The 15,000-nt window shown below is 47.9% G+C and overlaps 1 protein-coding gene and 1 non-coding gene across 4 annotated transcripts in view; one reads left to right on the top strand and one right to left on the bottom strand.

The window, feature by feature from the left end:
- Window positions 1-1,564: 1,564 nt before the first annotated feature.
- Window positions 1,565-1,636, bottom strand: TRNAA-CGC (transfer RNA alanine (anticodon CGC)). Its single transcript has one exon. It is a non-coding gene; the product is annotated as a tRNA-Ala (tRNA).
- A 413-nt stretch (window positions 1,637-2,049) lies between these two features.
- RPAIN (RPA interacting protein) overlaps window positions 2,050-15,000 on the top strand; it is a 54,909-nt gene continuing 41,958 nt past the window's right edge. Inside the window, exons 1-4 of one of the 3 annotated variants that reach the window (XM_085879302.1) lie at window positions 2,050-2,331; window positions 4,492-4,707; window positions 7,034-7,100; window positions 12,526-12,629. In XM_085879302.1, coding sequence (XP_085735428.1) covers window positions 2,065-2,331; window positions 4,492-4,707; window positions 7,034-7,100; window positions 12,526-12,629 — 654 coding nt within the window. In that variant the 5' untranslated portion in view covers window positions 2,050-2,064. The remainder of the gene's footprint in view (window positions 2,332-4,491; window positions 4,708-7,033; window positions 7,101-12,525; window positions 12,630-15,000) is intronic. The other 2 variants (XM_085879300.1, XM_085879301.1) reach the window with 2 other exon arrangements.

The following is a 15,000-nucleotide window of genomic DNA, read 5'->3' on the forward strand; positions in this document are numbered from 1 at the left end:
GCTTTGGAAACTGAAGGAGCTCCGTGAGGCCGGGCTGGTTACCTGCTACCCTCGTCGTGACTCGCTGGGCGACCCTTGTTGGTTCGTCACCACCCGACTGGACTCCACCAGCTCCTGACTCCACTCTCGACTCAAGACTCCAGACTCAACTGCTGGCGACTCCTCTCCTCCAACTGCTGGTCGGCGTTTCGTCTTCCCAACTCAACTCCTCTCCTCCACTGCTGGTCGGCGTCTCCTCTCCCCAACTAAACTCCTCTCCTCCTGGTCGGTGTCTCAACGCGCTCTTTTATTGCCACGGAGCTTTGCCGCCAAGGGGTGGGGCCGCGGTGGGCTTTTTCCACCCGAAATCAGCGCCCTCCCTTACTTCACCTTTGACCCTTTACCCAGGCTGAATCCACCCCTCCTTCTTCCTGGCGCGCGTGCGGGGGTGGGGGGGGGAGAAAGATGGAGTTGTTGTTGTCTTCTTTTGTTTGTCGAGGATCCATCGCGTTGGTTGCCGGAGATGTTATTTGTTTGGGAGGCCGTTGTGGTTGTTGAAGTCGTGGTGTAGTTGGCGTTTTGGAGAAGGTGGTTGTGGTTGTTGAAGTAGTGGTGTGGTTGGCGTTTTGGAGAAGGTGGTTGTGGTTGTTGAAATTGTGGTGTGGTTGGCGTTTTGGAGAAGGTGGGGAGGAGATGCTTGTTCGTTTGTGGAGATGTTGGTGAGGGGATGTCGTGGCTGGCGCTGTGGTGGGGATGGCGTGGTTGTTGAGATGCGGTTGTGGTTTATTGAGATGCAGTTGTTCCAAAATAAAGATAGCAAAAGAATAATACGACCTCAAAGATCGCAGCCTGGTGACACGAATAAAATCCTTTAGACATCGGTGCGGAAATCTAATCTGAACACACACTTATCGACATAACTGATCTCTGGGAAACCTGAATGGTGATCTGTAAATTTCCACAACTGCAACAATGTATATATATATATATTTGTATATATATATATATATATATTTATATATTTATATATATTTTTATATATATATATATATTTATATATTTATATATATTTATATATATATATATATATATATATATATATATATTTATATATTTATATATATATTTTTATATATATTTTTATATATATATATATTTATATATATATATATATATTTTTATATATATATATTTATATATATATATATATATATATATATATATATATATATATATTACACAGCACACCACGGCATAATTTCCATTTTTGAAGCAGAGGAACGTTAGCAGACACGTGTTTTTGGGTGAACCAATATGGCGGCCGAAGCGCCTCAAGTGCATTTGGCCAATCAACGTTGCGCAGTCGATCCAGGACGTGGAGATCAGTGGCGACATGTCCACATCATCACAGTGTGAAAACGTGCAGATTTGATTTTGGTGCTGAACCCGCATCGTGATGCACTACGCACTATTTTAACAAAGTCTGTGCAGTGCGTATAATTGGTTCATTCAGGATAATAATAAATTTATTTATTCTTAAATATATATATATATATATATATATATATATATTAAATAAAAAACATGGAGATGCCGGGGATTGAACCCGGGGCCTCACACATGCGAAGCGTGCGCTCTACCTCTGAGCTACATCCCCAATTAATGCTCTCTAGTCTTCCAGACTACAATAATAAAATAACATTATAAAATTAAGTAAAATGTTCGATTTCACTTGTATGTTCGTGATCCACGGATGTCGATCTTCATCAAAAATTTTTTAACTTCACTTGCGAAAAGTTTTTTTTTTTTCTTTTACAAGCTCCGATTTAAAGATTTAAAATTGACTTACTTCTCTATTCTTGTGTCATAATTGCGCTTTTTCCTACTTCACATTGTTTTTCAATCCATCTTCTTCTACCAATAATTTGGGCAAATTTTGAAGGACACTTTGAGGCGGTGTAAAGCCTTCAATCGTCAGATATTTCCAATCATAAAATATTTTTATTACTGTCATATCGTCGCCATTATAGCGTTTGCATGTTGCGCTGCAAAAATGAAACATCCGCCCTTTGTAAATGGTGACCGATGAAAGTGAAGCTTGATTGCGCGCCAAATGACGTTGATGACGCAGGGTTGCCCGTTGCCGTTTTCAGTTTTGCGTTGTGCAGGAAGGGGACGTGTGGACTGGTGCACATGATTATGGAGGTGGAGAGCAATTTTAAAAGAACTCTGGACGACTGCAACCGGCAGAGGATGAATGTGCGAGTCCCGGCGGAGTGTGCCGCGCACGTTCATGGGCACAGAGCTCGTTTCAAGGCGACGAGTCCCCATTGGCGGGAGATTTACCGAGAGGTCGGCTTCCTCGTTTGGCTTCGTGTGCTTTTCTCAGGATTGTAGTCGACACTGCAATTGTGGCGATCGGTTTTGGTTGCAGTTTAACTTGTATTGTTCAAAAAACGGGGCGGATGAAAATGGTGAAGAGGGACTGTCAAAATGAGGCGGGGTGGGGAAAGGGAACTGGACAAATGGGAGGGGGAGTGGGGGAAAGGGAACTGGACAAATGGGAGGGGGAGTGGGGGAAAGGGAACTGGACAAATGGGAGGGGGAGTGGGGGAAAGGGAACTGGACAAATGGGAGGGGGAGTGGGGGAAAGGGAACTGGACAAATGGGAGGGGGAGTGGGGGAAAGGGAACTGGAGAAATGGGAGGGGGAGTGGGGGAAAGGGAACTGGAGAAATGGGAGGGGGAGTGGGGGAAAGGGAACTGGACAAATGGGAGGGGGAGTGGGGGAAAGGGAACTGGAGAAATGGGAGGGGGAGTGGGGGAAAGGGAACTGGAGAAATGGGAGGGGAGTGGGGGAAAGGGAACTGGACAAATGGGAGGGGAGTGGGGGAAAGGGAACTGGAGAAATGGGAGGGGGAGTGGGGGAAAGGGAACTGGAGAAATGGGAGGGGAGTGGGGGAAAGGGAACTGGACAAATGGGAGGGGGAGTGGGGGAAAGGGAACTGGAGAAATGGGAGGGGGTGTGGGGGAAAGGGAACTGGAGAAATGGGAGGGGGTGGGGAAAAGGGAACTGGAGAAATGGGAGGGGGAGTGGGGGAAAGGGAACTGGGGGAAAGGGAACTGGACAAATGGGAGGGGGAGTGGGGGAAAGGGAACTGGAGAAATGGGAGGGGGTGTGGGGAAAGGGAACTGGAGAAATGGGAGGGGGTGTGGGGAAAGGGAACTGGAGAAATGGGAGGGGGTGGGGAAAAGGGAACTGGAGAAATGGGAGGGGATTGGGGAAAAGGGAACTGGACAAATGGGAGGGGGAGTGGGGGAAAGGGAACTGGAGAAATGGGAGGGGGAGTGGGGAAAGGGAACCGGACAAATGGGAGGGGAGTGGGGAAAAGGGAACTGGAGAAATGGGAGGGGAGTGGGGGAAAGGGAACTGGAGAAATGGGAGGGGAGTGGGGGAAAGGGAACTGGACAAATGGGAGGGGGAGTGGGGGAAAGGGAACTGGACAAATGGGAGGGGAGTGGGGGAAAGGGAACTGGAGAAATGGGAGGGGAGTGGGGGAAAGGGAACTGGACAAATGGGAGGGGAGTGGGGGAAAGGGAACTGGGGGAAAGGGAACTGGACAAATGGGAGGGGGAGTGGGGGAAAGGGAACTGGAGAAATGGGAGGGGGTGTGGGGGAAAGGGAACTGGAGAAATGGGAGGGGGTGGGGAAAAGGGAACTGGAGAAATGGGAGGGGGATTGGGGAAAAGGGAACTGGACAAATGGGAGGGGAGTGGGGGAAAAGGGAACTGGAGAAATGGGAGGGGAGTGGGGGAAAGGGAACCGGACAAATGGGAGGGGGAGTGGGGAAAAGGGAACTGGAGAAATGGGAGGGGGAGTGGGGAAAAGGGAACTGGACAAATGGGAGGGGGAGTGGGGAAAAGGGAACTGGACAAATGGGAGGGGGTGGGGAAAAGGGAACTGGACAAATGGGAGGGGGTGGGGAAAGGGAACTGGACAAATGGGAGGGGGAGTGGGGAAAAGGGAACTGGACAAATGGGAGGGGAGTGGGGGAAATGGGAACTGGACAAATGGGAGGGGGAGTGGGGAAATGGGAACTGGACAAATGGGAGGGGGAGTGGGGAAATGGGAACTGGACAAATGGGAGGGGAGTGGGGAAATGGGAACTGGACAAATGGGAGGGGGAGTGGGGGAAAGGGAACTGGACAAATGGGAGGGTGAGTGGGGAAAAGGGAACTGGACAAATGGGAGGGGGAGTGGGGGAAATGGGAACTGGACAAATGGGAGGGGGGGACTCAGCAAATGGGGACTTGGACAATAACTTGTATTGATATGTGGAATGAGAGAGAGATGGAGAGCTGGAGATAGAGAGAGATATGTGCCATTCTCACCGAATGTATGTATGTATGTATGTATGTATGTATGTATGTATGTATGTATGTACGTGCATACGTATGTACCTCGTGAATTGGATGGTGATGTTACAGTACGCCTTTTACTTTCTTTCCCAAGCGCTGCTTGCTTCGGCTGAAGAACAGCCGTGCGTCCCACCTTGATCGGTTCCGAGCTGCAGGTGCCCGGAGCCAGATCCAGATGCAGAATGGCGATAGTTCTGGTAACTTGCCGGAAGAAACTTCCCAAGCTTCCCTTATCGAAAAAGTGCTGTTCCGAGAGTGGCAAGCATTGAAAGCTGAGAGGCAGCGGGCTCAAGGAGCACCAAACTTTGAGGTGCAGTATTTGATCATAAAATGCCCTTGAATGTTATCACTTGATTCGTTTGCATTGGATGCAACACAATTGCTAACACACTTATTTCTTCAAAATTTGCATATTCTTCAATGCCTTATGGCTGAAACGTTTTCCCCAAGCTTGTGCATTCACATTAACTTTATAATAAACAGTGTTTTGTCACACACCACCAAAACAAAATGCACACACTTTTCCTCCATGATTGCTCCATTTCTTTGAATCTCTCACCTACAAGTTAATTTCCAATTGTGGACTACGCAAACTGCAGGTTCAGCACAACCATCGTACAAGGTGACTTGAAAGTCCCATTACCCCAACCAAATTTCTCGCACCATCGGTGGTGTGGTGGCGAATTCAAAGATGCAAGGAGAATGATGGAGCACATACAGATGCAACTAGAAGGGCACTCGGTGGAGCGCATACCTCCGCCACGCAATGCCTGATCCACAGGAACATATTGGGCACATTGCATTTTTGAAATATCATGCTTTATATCATTTTTGGCCGTATCTCTCAATGGTATGCCTGGTGTTGGCTTAATGGTTAGGGTGGCGGGCTTTGGATCCTAGGGTCCTGAGTTAAAATCCTGCTCATCTGTTGAATTAAAACCAGGTGGGGTTAACTCGGCCTATCATCCTTCCGAAGTCGGCAAAATGAGTGCCAGCATGCCGGTATACTGTGTCGGCGTGGCGACCCGTCCAGGATTGTACCCAACAGCCAAGGAGACTGCATAAGCAGCACCAATAAGCTGCATTAGCAGCTGCATATCGTTTTTTGGCCCTATCAATGGTAAAGAATCACTTTTAAAACGAGAAGGGCACTCGGTGGAGCGCATACGTCCACCCTGTAATGTCTAATCCACGAGAACATATTTGGCCCAATACATTTTAAAAATATCATACTAAATATATCGTTTTTGAGCCTGATCTCTCAATGGTGAAGAATCACTTAAAAAATTCTGGTCGTTGGATCTGGATCTGCACCGAAATCTAATCGGTTTGTCCTTATCATTCACACACCGAACCTGTCCCCAAAATTTCATCCGGATCCATGCACAATTTTTGAGATATCCTGCACACAGAGACAAATAGACAGAGAGGGGTGAAAACATAACCACCTCCACCTTTGGTGGCAGAGGTAATGACTGATTAATTATTGTAAGTACTGCACAATAAAGAAGTAATGCTTTCCTGGGGAGGGGTAAAGCAACTTTCAGGCCATCCTGTAGTTATGTATGTCCAAATTGGTGGATAGTCACCATCCCAATTACTAAGGCACAACCACAGAGAGATTTGAGTACACAGCCCATTATAAACGTTTGGTTTTTCACATCCAGTGTGCACAGTGCCACGGATAGTGCAAGGGATCCACTTTTGTTTAGCTTGTTTGGTATCCCCTATCTGAGCATGTAGTTGATGATGCTGTGATCAGCTGCAAATCCCATATACTCGTGACTTGTAGTCCTTTTTTTTAATGTGCAACTGATGTTTTCTAACATGTACTCATAGAAGCTCCTTCAAGAGATGTAGACGCTGTCAGAATAGGGCCATGGTTTTCTGAATTGATACAAATCGGTGTTCCCAGCACGAAATGCATGCATGCTCTTCTCTGTTTGGAGTTTGGGTCAAAACAATATTACCGAAACCCATTAATCAGATCGCTGCCAATAAACCTTTGAGAACAAAGGAATAAAATACTTGTATTGTTTTTTTTCTGTTTTAGGCTTTAGCAGAGGTATTCACACAAACTTTCCATTTGTACGACGCACATGGCTTCAAGGCAGGTTCTGTGTTTTGTTTCTCATTCGCACAGTACCCACACCACGGGCGATGTTGTTCCAAGCATGTAGTAGCTTCTTCTGATGCATACCTTTATTTGGGCGGTGCGGAGGTAAATGACAGCTCTGTAGAGGCAAAAATCAAAAAACTCGGGTTATGTGTATGAAGTCAAAACGTACCTACTGCTTATAATTCAAAACACCTCACTGCACTGGAAAATGTGGGTACAGGAATACCGCACGAAATGGTGGGGACTTGTAATACCCTCCCCCACCCAGAGTCGGCGTGACATGATACACATTAACATCGAGAATTTGCGTCTCTTCCCCCCCCCCCCACTTCCCTCCCCCTCCAAGACCACCGCAAAGATAAAAACACCCCTCCACATTGATTGTGGTCATGCTCATCCTATTTCGCAAGTCTGGATGGAATCGGTCCACAACTGCAGGAGGAGTAGTGCTGCAAAAAAAACAAACACTGGTCTGTGAATTATAGTGAGGATTCACATTTGTTCATGTTGATTTCAGGAGGAGGAGGAGATTGAGGTCGAGCGAGCCACACTGGAAGAGATACGGAAGGAGATGCTTGCAAAAGGTAAGACCATGTGTATTAAGGATGAGTATTTAATTCTTACATTTTCTTTCATCCCAGAACGTTTTTTTTTTTTTCAATTTTGTCTGCTCTGCCTTTGCCCTTCCAATAAAACTGCCAAAATATATATATATATATATATATATATATATATATATATATATATATATATATATATATATATATATATTGTCGCGGAAATGGCCCTTAGTGTGTTATTAAATATAGGATTAGCCCAGATCCCCCATTAAATGCATGTTTAGCCAGGTTGTTCGGTAAATGGACGCTACATGTGTGTCGGGAGGTGTAAGAGGCATGTTCATTGTTCGTACATTGGTGGTGGACCGAGAGGTTCTTCTTCTTCCTTCCTCTCTCCGGACAATAGTCCCCGCCCAACGCTGAGAGGGAGAGTGGCCTAGAGAAGGAAGTGAAACTGAAGGGAGGAGTTTGCTTCATAAAGGGGCGTGCCCCAAAAAGAAGAGGTGGTAAAAACTGAGAACATGGAGTTGGGCAGTCGGGTTTTTGAGGCGAGCGAATGAAGGAAAAGACTGCAGGAGCGCGCCGAGTCTGCGATCGGCAGTGGTGAAACTGAGCGCCGGTGTGGCGCGATAGGCTGAATAGGGCTGGGTGTGTGTGAGTCAGCAGTCGGCTTTGAGGCGAGTGAGGGCCGAAAAGGAGAAGTGAAACTGAAGCAGTAAAACTGCAGTGGGCTTCGAGGCGAGCGAACAAAGGAAAGGCAGGCTGAATCTGCCGGGAGAGGAACTGAATCTGAGTGCGCAGAGTTTACGATCGGCAGTGGTGAAACTGAGCGCTGAGGTGGGGTGCGATCGGCTTTCGTGAGGAGTCATCGACAGGTTCATCCGGAGTCCAGTGACGGAGCCTCTGACTGTCCCTACTCACCTCACGGCTCGACGACGTCTTGGAATCCCATGGACCCAGCCTGCGGAGCCCAACACCTCGATTTGGCCTGGTCTGCTGAACGGGCCAGGCCTGGACTTGTATACTGGACCTTGTGCGAAACCAGCTGAAACCCACCATCGATCTGACGGTCTTGTGCCGTCGACCTTACGCCGGGTCAGAACGCACGGAGGCCGCGTGCGTGCGCGGTGCGACAAATACCCTCCCCCACCCAGAGGTCATCTAGTGTATATACATAGTTACGGAAGTGGCCCTTAATGGGATTACTAAGAATAGGATTAGCTCAGATCCCCCATTAAATGCCTGTTTAGATAGGTTGTTTGGTGTAAGGGACGATATGTGTGTGTCGGGAGGTGTAGAAGACTGTGTTTTTCTGTTCATATGGTGGTGGAACGAGAGATGATTCAACAACACGTTGTTGCGTGGGCGTGGCCGATGGGGAAGAGAACCTCAGCCGCGTTCCCCATTACGGGTTACAACGTACGGGCTTCCGGATAAGGATGACTTCGAGTATTCTAATAATTTCTCGATTTCTTATGCGCATTTATAGATAAACACAATGCCCCAAGTTATGATCGTTTTGATATTAGACTGTGCATAAATTTCGGTGACATCAGAGTGCTGGTATACTCCGAACCAGGAAGTAAAAATTTTTTCTCTCTCTTCTCTTCTCTTTTAGTTTTTCCTTGCCACGACATTGCGAAAAGGTAAAATACGTTGGCGCTAATTGAATAATTGGGTATTAAAACTAAATTGCGAATAATCGTAACTGCGAAAAATATGCGAACTTCTGGGCCACGCACGTTCGGGCACGCGAGAGCGAAGAAACGACCTGTGTGGTTGTTGTTTGTTGCTCGCGGTTTTAATATTTATTTATTATTATTATTATTTTTTTATGGGCACGTACTAGTAATTAGAATGTGAAGTCGTGTGCATAGAGTGTGAACTTGTTTGTTAGATTGGTGACCCAACACACTAGGAGAGGGACATGCCAATCTTACTGTGACACTTTGATTTCTGGAGTTAACTGCTTCCCATATTGTGGGTTACAGTAAATAGGAGATCTGTGTTGTATGTTAGACAGGGTCGTTGCCGTGGGCTGTCCCAGATGGAGGCTCGGAGAGCCTCGGGAGAAAGGTGGGGGTAGTATTACGGAAATGGCCCTTGATGAGATTACTAAGAATAGGATTAGCTTAGATCCCCCATTAAATGTCTGTTGAGATAGGTTGTTTGGTGTAAGGGACGATATGTGTGTGTCGGGAGGTGTAGAAGACTGTGTTTTTCTGTTCATACGGTGGTGGAATTAGAGATGATTCTTCTTCCTCTCCTGTAAGAACGGGAGGGGAGTGGCCGAGAGCGAGAGGTGTGGCCTGGAGAGGCAGTGACGCGAAGGGGCGGAGCCTTTGGCCAGAGAGTCGCCGAGAGAAGCGAGAGAAAGCAGTAACAAAATATGAGTATGTGGAAATAGTGGCGCTCGAAGTGTGCTCGTGTTTCGAAGCGAGCGGAAAAAGGGACCTTGTGGACAGGTTCAGTTTTGGCGGTTTGAAAACTGCAGGCGGTTGAGAGGAGTGCTCGTGTCTCGAAGCGAGCGAACAAAGGAGGCACCGTGTTGGATCTGCCGGGAGAGACGCAAACCCGACCTGCATGTCGGTAATTCGACCGAGAGAGGCACAGGGAGGACGAAGCGGGAGTCGGGCTTCGAGGCGGGAAGGCCGGAGAGGAGACGCCAGACCTTCGGACGGTCCTTATTCACCAACGGCAACGGTGCGTGACATTTGCCGATCCGCCTGTGGAACTCAGACCTCGACTTGGGCCTTGTATGGAGAACAGGCCAGGCTGGGATTTGTGTGCTGGACCGTGAGAGATATCAGCTAGGGCTCATCTTTGACCCTACGCGAGGTCAGAGCGCACGGAGACCGCGCACGCGGTGACTAAAGGAGGAAGAATACCGCGCCGCCCTCTTGCCGCGCAGCACGTTCGAGCGGGAGTTTGAACCCGTGGACACCACCGCTTGTTACGAGCGATATTCATGCTTTTGGACATGGTCCTCTCGTCCATGAGCCATCACCAAGTACTCTGTGTGCATGCATGCTGTTTGTCTGTCTGTTTTGTTTGCACGTGTTGTATAAGGCATATTTCGTAGAATCCCCTCGAAACCTTTAGCCCGTGGTTCCCTTGGTAACAACGGGTAGATAGTTCGTATAACCATTGTCGTGTTTATTGCTTGTGTTGTGATCCCTGAATTTCCCCAATAAATCTGGTTAATTCTTATGCAGTTGCCGCTATGGATTAATGCGTGTCGCGTCGGGGAACGATCCGTTCGATTGGCATACAAGACCAAAAATGGTTACAGGCTGGTAGACTTCGCTCGGTCACTGACAAAGCCAGTCTGTAACTTGGGGTTCTATCTCCCCAACTGGTAAGGTACAGGATTACATTGGTATCGGGATTGAAGACGCGTGACCCGAGGCCTGTGCCGAGCCGGCCGGCGTTATAGACTCCCGGAGACGGCGGTGGCGGGGCTGGCACCTCGGACTGGGTCAGGTTCCCGCCACCCCGGATCCGCAACAACTGGTGTCAGGAGTGGGATATTTGGACCTGTGATGCATTTCGCACCCCGGACATTGAGTACAAAAAAAAAAATACCGGTCCAAATTGGATTTGATTTTATGCTTGAGCGGATCAGAGGAAAAACTTGCAAATTATAAAAAAATGGAGTCGCAAAATGGCGCAACACGAAGCGAGAGAGGGCTAATTATAGCGCAACGAACCGCAAGGCACAAAGGAAACGCTCCCGCCCACCGGTTCAGGCTGCGTGGACACGGTATACGCTGGGGCAGACGAATGAGGACGCCAACGCATACATTCTTGAGCTTCACGGACGACTGTCGGATGCCTAGGACCAGTGGAGGTGTGCTGATGACTATATTGAGGAATTGCAGATTGAATTGGACGAGGAACAGCGGCGCGCAGACGAGGTTCAGGAGGATTGTGTGCATGGGGAGTCACAACAATTGGATGAGGCACAGGAATGAATTCCGGGGCTGGAAAAGGACTTAGCGAACACAGACTGGGTTCATGAGGATTATGTGCACACGGAAGCACACCGATTGGCCGATGCACAGGAACAAGTTCAGGAGCTGGAAGAGAACTTAGCCAGCACAGTCGAGGAACTACATAAGGAAACGACGCAAGTAGAATGGTTGCGTGGGTTTTTGTTACAAAAGGCGAGTGAACTGAACAAAAGAATAGAGGAGGAGTAAATTAGTAACTCCCGGGATGGGAAGAACTTGGAAGAAGAATGGAAAACAAAGCTGGAAAAGGAAAAACGGGAATTGGAACTACTGAAGGAAGAGGTAAGATCAGGCAATCAGATAAGGGAGAGCCTGGAACAGGAGATAAACTCTTGAGAAAAGGAAGGAAGAATTGTTGGAAAAGTCCGAACAGCTTCGGGAATTAAAGTCCAGGGGAAATGAACTGGCAAGTGAACGAGAAATTAGCAAGGGACACGGTAAGAGAATGGACGAATGGAGAAAGCAAGAATGCAAAAGAGGTGAAGAGGCGAGAAAGGAATTATGGAAAAAAACTTCTGAGTTACAGAAACACCAAAGCGAAGAGACGGGATTACAAAATGAGCTGAGGATGTTAAGTGAGGAAAGGAAGAGAATGGAGAATGAAACGTTAAGGAACCACACCGTGCAGATTGAACAATTAGAAGCCAAAGCAAGACTAAAGAATGAGATACAAGAAAGAGAAGTGAAAGAACAACGAATGAAACAGGAAAGGGAAATCAGCCAATTGAAGGAAACAGTGAGATTGGAGAAGGAAGAACATGAGAGACAGTGGGAGAGGAAACAAGAAGAACGAGGAATGAAACAAAAAAGAACAAGAACGAATAAAGGAGAAAGCAAGGTTTAAGTACGTGGAGATGGTGAAAGAACGACGAATGAAACGGGAAAAGGAGATCGGCCAATTGAAGGAAACGATGAGATTGGAGAAGGAAGAACATGCGAGGCAGTGTAAGAGGAAACAAAAATAGGGACAAGAACAACTAAAGGAGAAAGCAAGGTTGAAGTATGCGGAGATAGTGAAAGAACGACGAAGGAAACAGGAAAAGGAAATAAGCCAATTGAAAGAAACGATGAGATTGGAGAATGAAGAACATGAGAGACGGTGGGGTAGAAAACAAAAACAAATTGAATTTGAAATTAACCAACTCAAGGAGAGAGCAAAGTTGGAGTCCATGGAGATGGAAAAACTCTGGAAAGATAACGAACAACTCAAAAGGCTCGGAGAGGAAGAACTACTCGAATGGAAAAGAAAACGGAGCCAGGAAGTAGAACAGCACAATAATATGGGATGTGTGATATCACCACAGGGAGTCATGTTGGTGGTGCGGAACTTGATTGACATCACTCGTCGGATGACACCACAATTAGAGCAAACCCTGGTGATTGAGACATTGAGGGAGCATGCGGGGTTGTTGACGAATGAAATACATTTTGAGCAGGTCCAGCGGGTGGAGCTGACAGCCCCAGAGGAGTGTGGCGAATCGATGATGAGCAACCTGCTGGAGAGAAGCGACCGGACAGAGGTGACTCTGGAACGAAGCAGGTACGTGGGTACATGCATACATGGTGCGGACGATGAGCTTAGGGTAGAGATTGAATTTTGTGTTAACGAAGAGACTCCGTCCGATGGGATGTACGTATGCGTGACCCCTGAATATGTGTGTGGAGTGCCTGTGAACAAATGTTGTGAGCCCACACTCCAGACTACAGCACCGGTATGTGCTGCTGAGGCCGAAGAGTGTGTGAGTACTCACCTGGTGGTCGAGAATGTAGCCCTGGAGTGTGAAGCAGTTGGTCAGTACACAGGCAAGGTTGAAGGTGTGGAATGTCAACACATAACCTTGGAATGTGTGCAGACTGTTGTGTGTGGGAGTCCTGAGTATGGAATGAGTGGTGACATAGGAAATAGGTTTGAGGTGCAAGGGGAAATAGAAATGCCACCAGGCCAGAACTTGAGCGAGGGGACGGAAACCATAATGGACAGCTCCGCATGGGTTCTTACAGAGTTGGAGGTGCTGCATCCAGCAGTTGCAGATTGGATTTTAGAAATCCAATTTAGAAATTGGATTTTAATTTCTCTATCAGCCTCACAGGAACTTTGGGGTAGAGCGCAGATGAGTGGCAGGCGGCACTGGCGTGTGTCACTTGGTCTTCGAACCTTTCTGAGCACACGAGTGGTTTGGCTAGCTGAGTGGGGTTTATCTGTCTTCAGGGAGTTATGGAGAAGAGGGGGAGGCCGTTCCCCAGGTCGGGGTTTACCTGATTTCCGTGAACCCTGGAGGAGAGGGGGAGGCCATTCCACCTATTGGGGTTTACCTGACTTCCGCGAACCCTGGAGAAAAGGAGGGGGTAGATCACAGCCCCCATTGAGGCGTGACCCCTTTGAGTCATGGCGGAAAGGCGGCGGGCTCATGTAATGGGAAATGAGGGATTCGTTCCCTCACTCCCCTTCCAATGAGCCAAAGAAGCAGGCCATATTGGGAGGGAAGAGATTTGATTGAAAGTTGAACCGAAAGTAATTGCAAATTGAGGGATGACAGAAGGCATAAGAGTGGCTTGTTTGAGGAAGGACTGAAATGCCTGGTTGGAACCATGCAGAGGTCCATGAGGATGGTGAAGAGATTTTGATGTCTCGGTGAAATTGTTGGAAATAAACGATTAGGGCAGTATGGAGGAGGCCAACGGACGACGGACGTAGAGACAAATTAATTGGGGTTTGATGACAAAGTGTACCAGTTAAATTTGATGACCAAGTGGGATCTGAGGGACTGGTGTGCTGTTGTTTTCACATAAAAGTGAAAGGTGTTGGATGGTGTTGTGGACTGGGTGTGCAGCACTGTGGAATGAATGACTAAAGTGTTAGGGTGAATGGCGTGATTGTGCAGATGAGGAGAGTGGGTGGCCGTGCGAACAACGTACCCTGTCGGTAGGAGTCTCTTAACCAGGTTGGTGTAGGTTCGGGGGACTTAGAGGATTCGACATGGATTCTGGCTGCTGTTCCATTGTGCAGGCCAAGGTATGGGGATACTGGTTGATAGTGTGACATGGTATGGGAAGTTGGTGAGTCGGGGAAACAGGGCAGCAGCGCTTTGGGGGGTTCCTGGCAGGTGAAGGCTGTCAGAGGTGCCAGGAGAGCACCGTAGGGTTCAGTGCTATGAGATCACAGTATGGGTGCTATGAGAGCACAGTATGGGTGCTATGAGAGCACAGTATGGGTGCTATGAGAGCACAGTATGGGTGCTATGAGAGCACAGTATGGGGGCTAGAGAGAGCTAACCCTTAGTTAGGAGTGCCAGAAGCACGCTCAGGTGAACCCCAAGGTCGCTGGGTGTCCTCCACCCCCGATTGGAAGCAGCCAAAGAGGCCTAGTAGTAGTCACACTCCCCAGCCAGCGAGTTATGCCTGGCACCACCCAATGGAAAAAAAGACAAGGAAGACCCTTGCCCAGGTTTAATAGAATGGAACAGTGTGCCATGTCGGAAAAAAATGGGTCATTAGGATCATTCTAGCCATAGCAGGGTTTGTTGCATTGTCGAGAACTAAAAGTAAATGGTTAGGTTCAATGGACTCTCCTCCGCACCATTCATGTGTGACACCTGGTACGAGTAGTGTTGATGGGAGAAATTGTTGGCAAGGGCCAGGCTAGGTCACCCTCTCCAAGTGCCAGAGAGGCCACCAGTATGTCATGAGCACGCATCCACGAAGGTAACAGTTGAGTAAGAAACACACCATCCTGTCTGTAAAAGAAAAAAAAGAGGAAGAAAGAAAAAAAAGGGAGAACTTAACCAAAACAAGTCAGGCAAGGAAGGTTAAGGGTACACTCCATCTCACCTGGTCTAAGGTTACCACACCCATTTGCGTCCTCAAGAACGCCTCCGAACTGCATTTGTTTGCCATCGATATCACCATGCCAC

Source organism: Eptatretus burgeri, chromosome 4 (genome assembly GCF_056783735.1).
Source record: "Eptatretus burgeri isolate ZD-2024b chromosome 4, Ebu_testis_v1, whole genome shotgun sequence".
In the NCBI taxonomy this organism is placed as follows: Eukaryota; Metazoa; Chordata; class Myxini; order Myxiniformes; family Myxinidae; genus Eptatretus; species Eptatretus burgeri.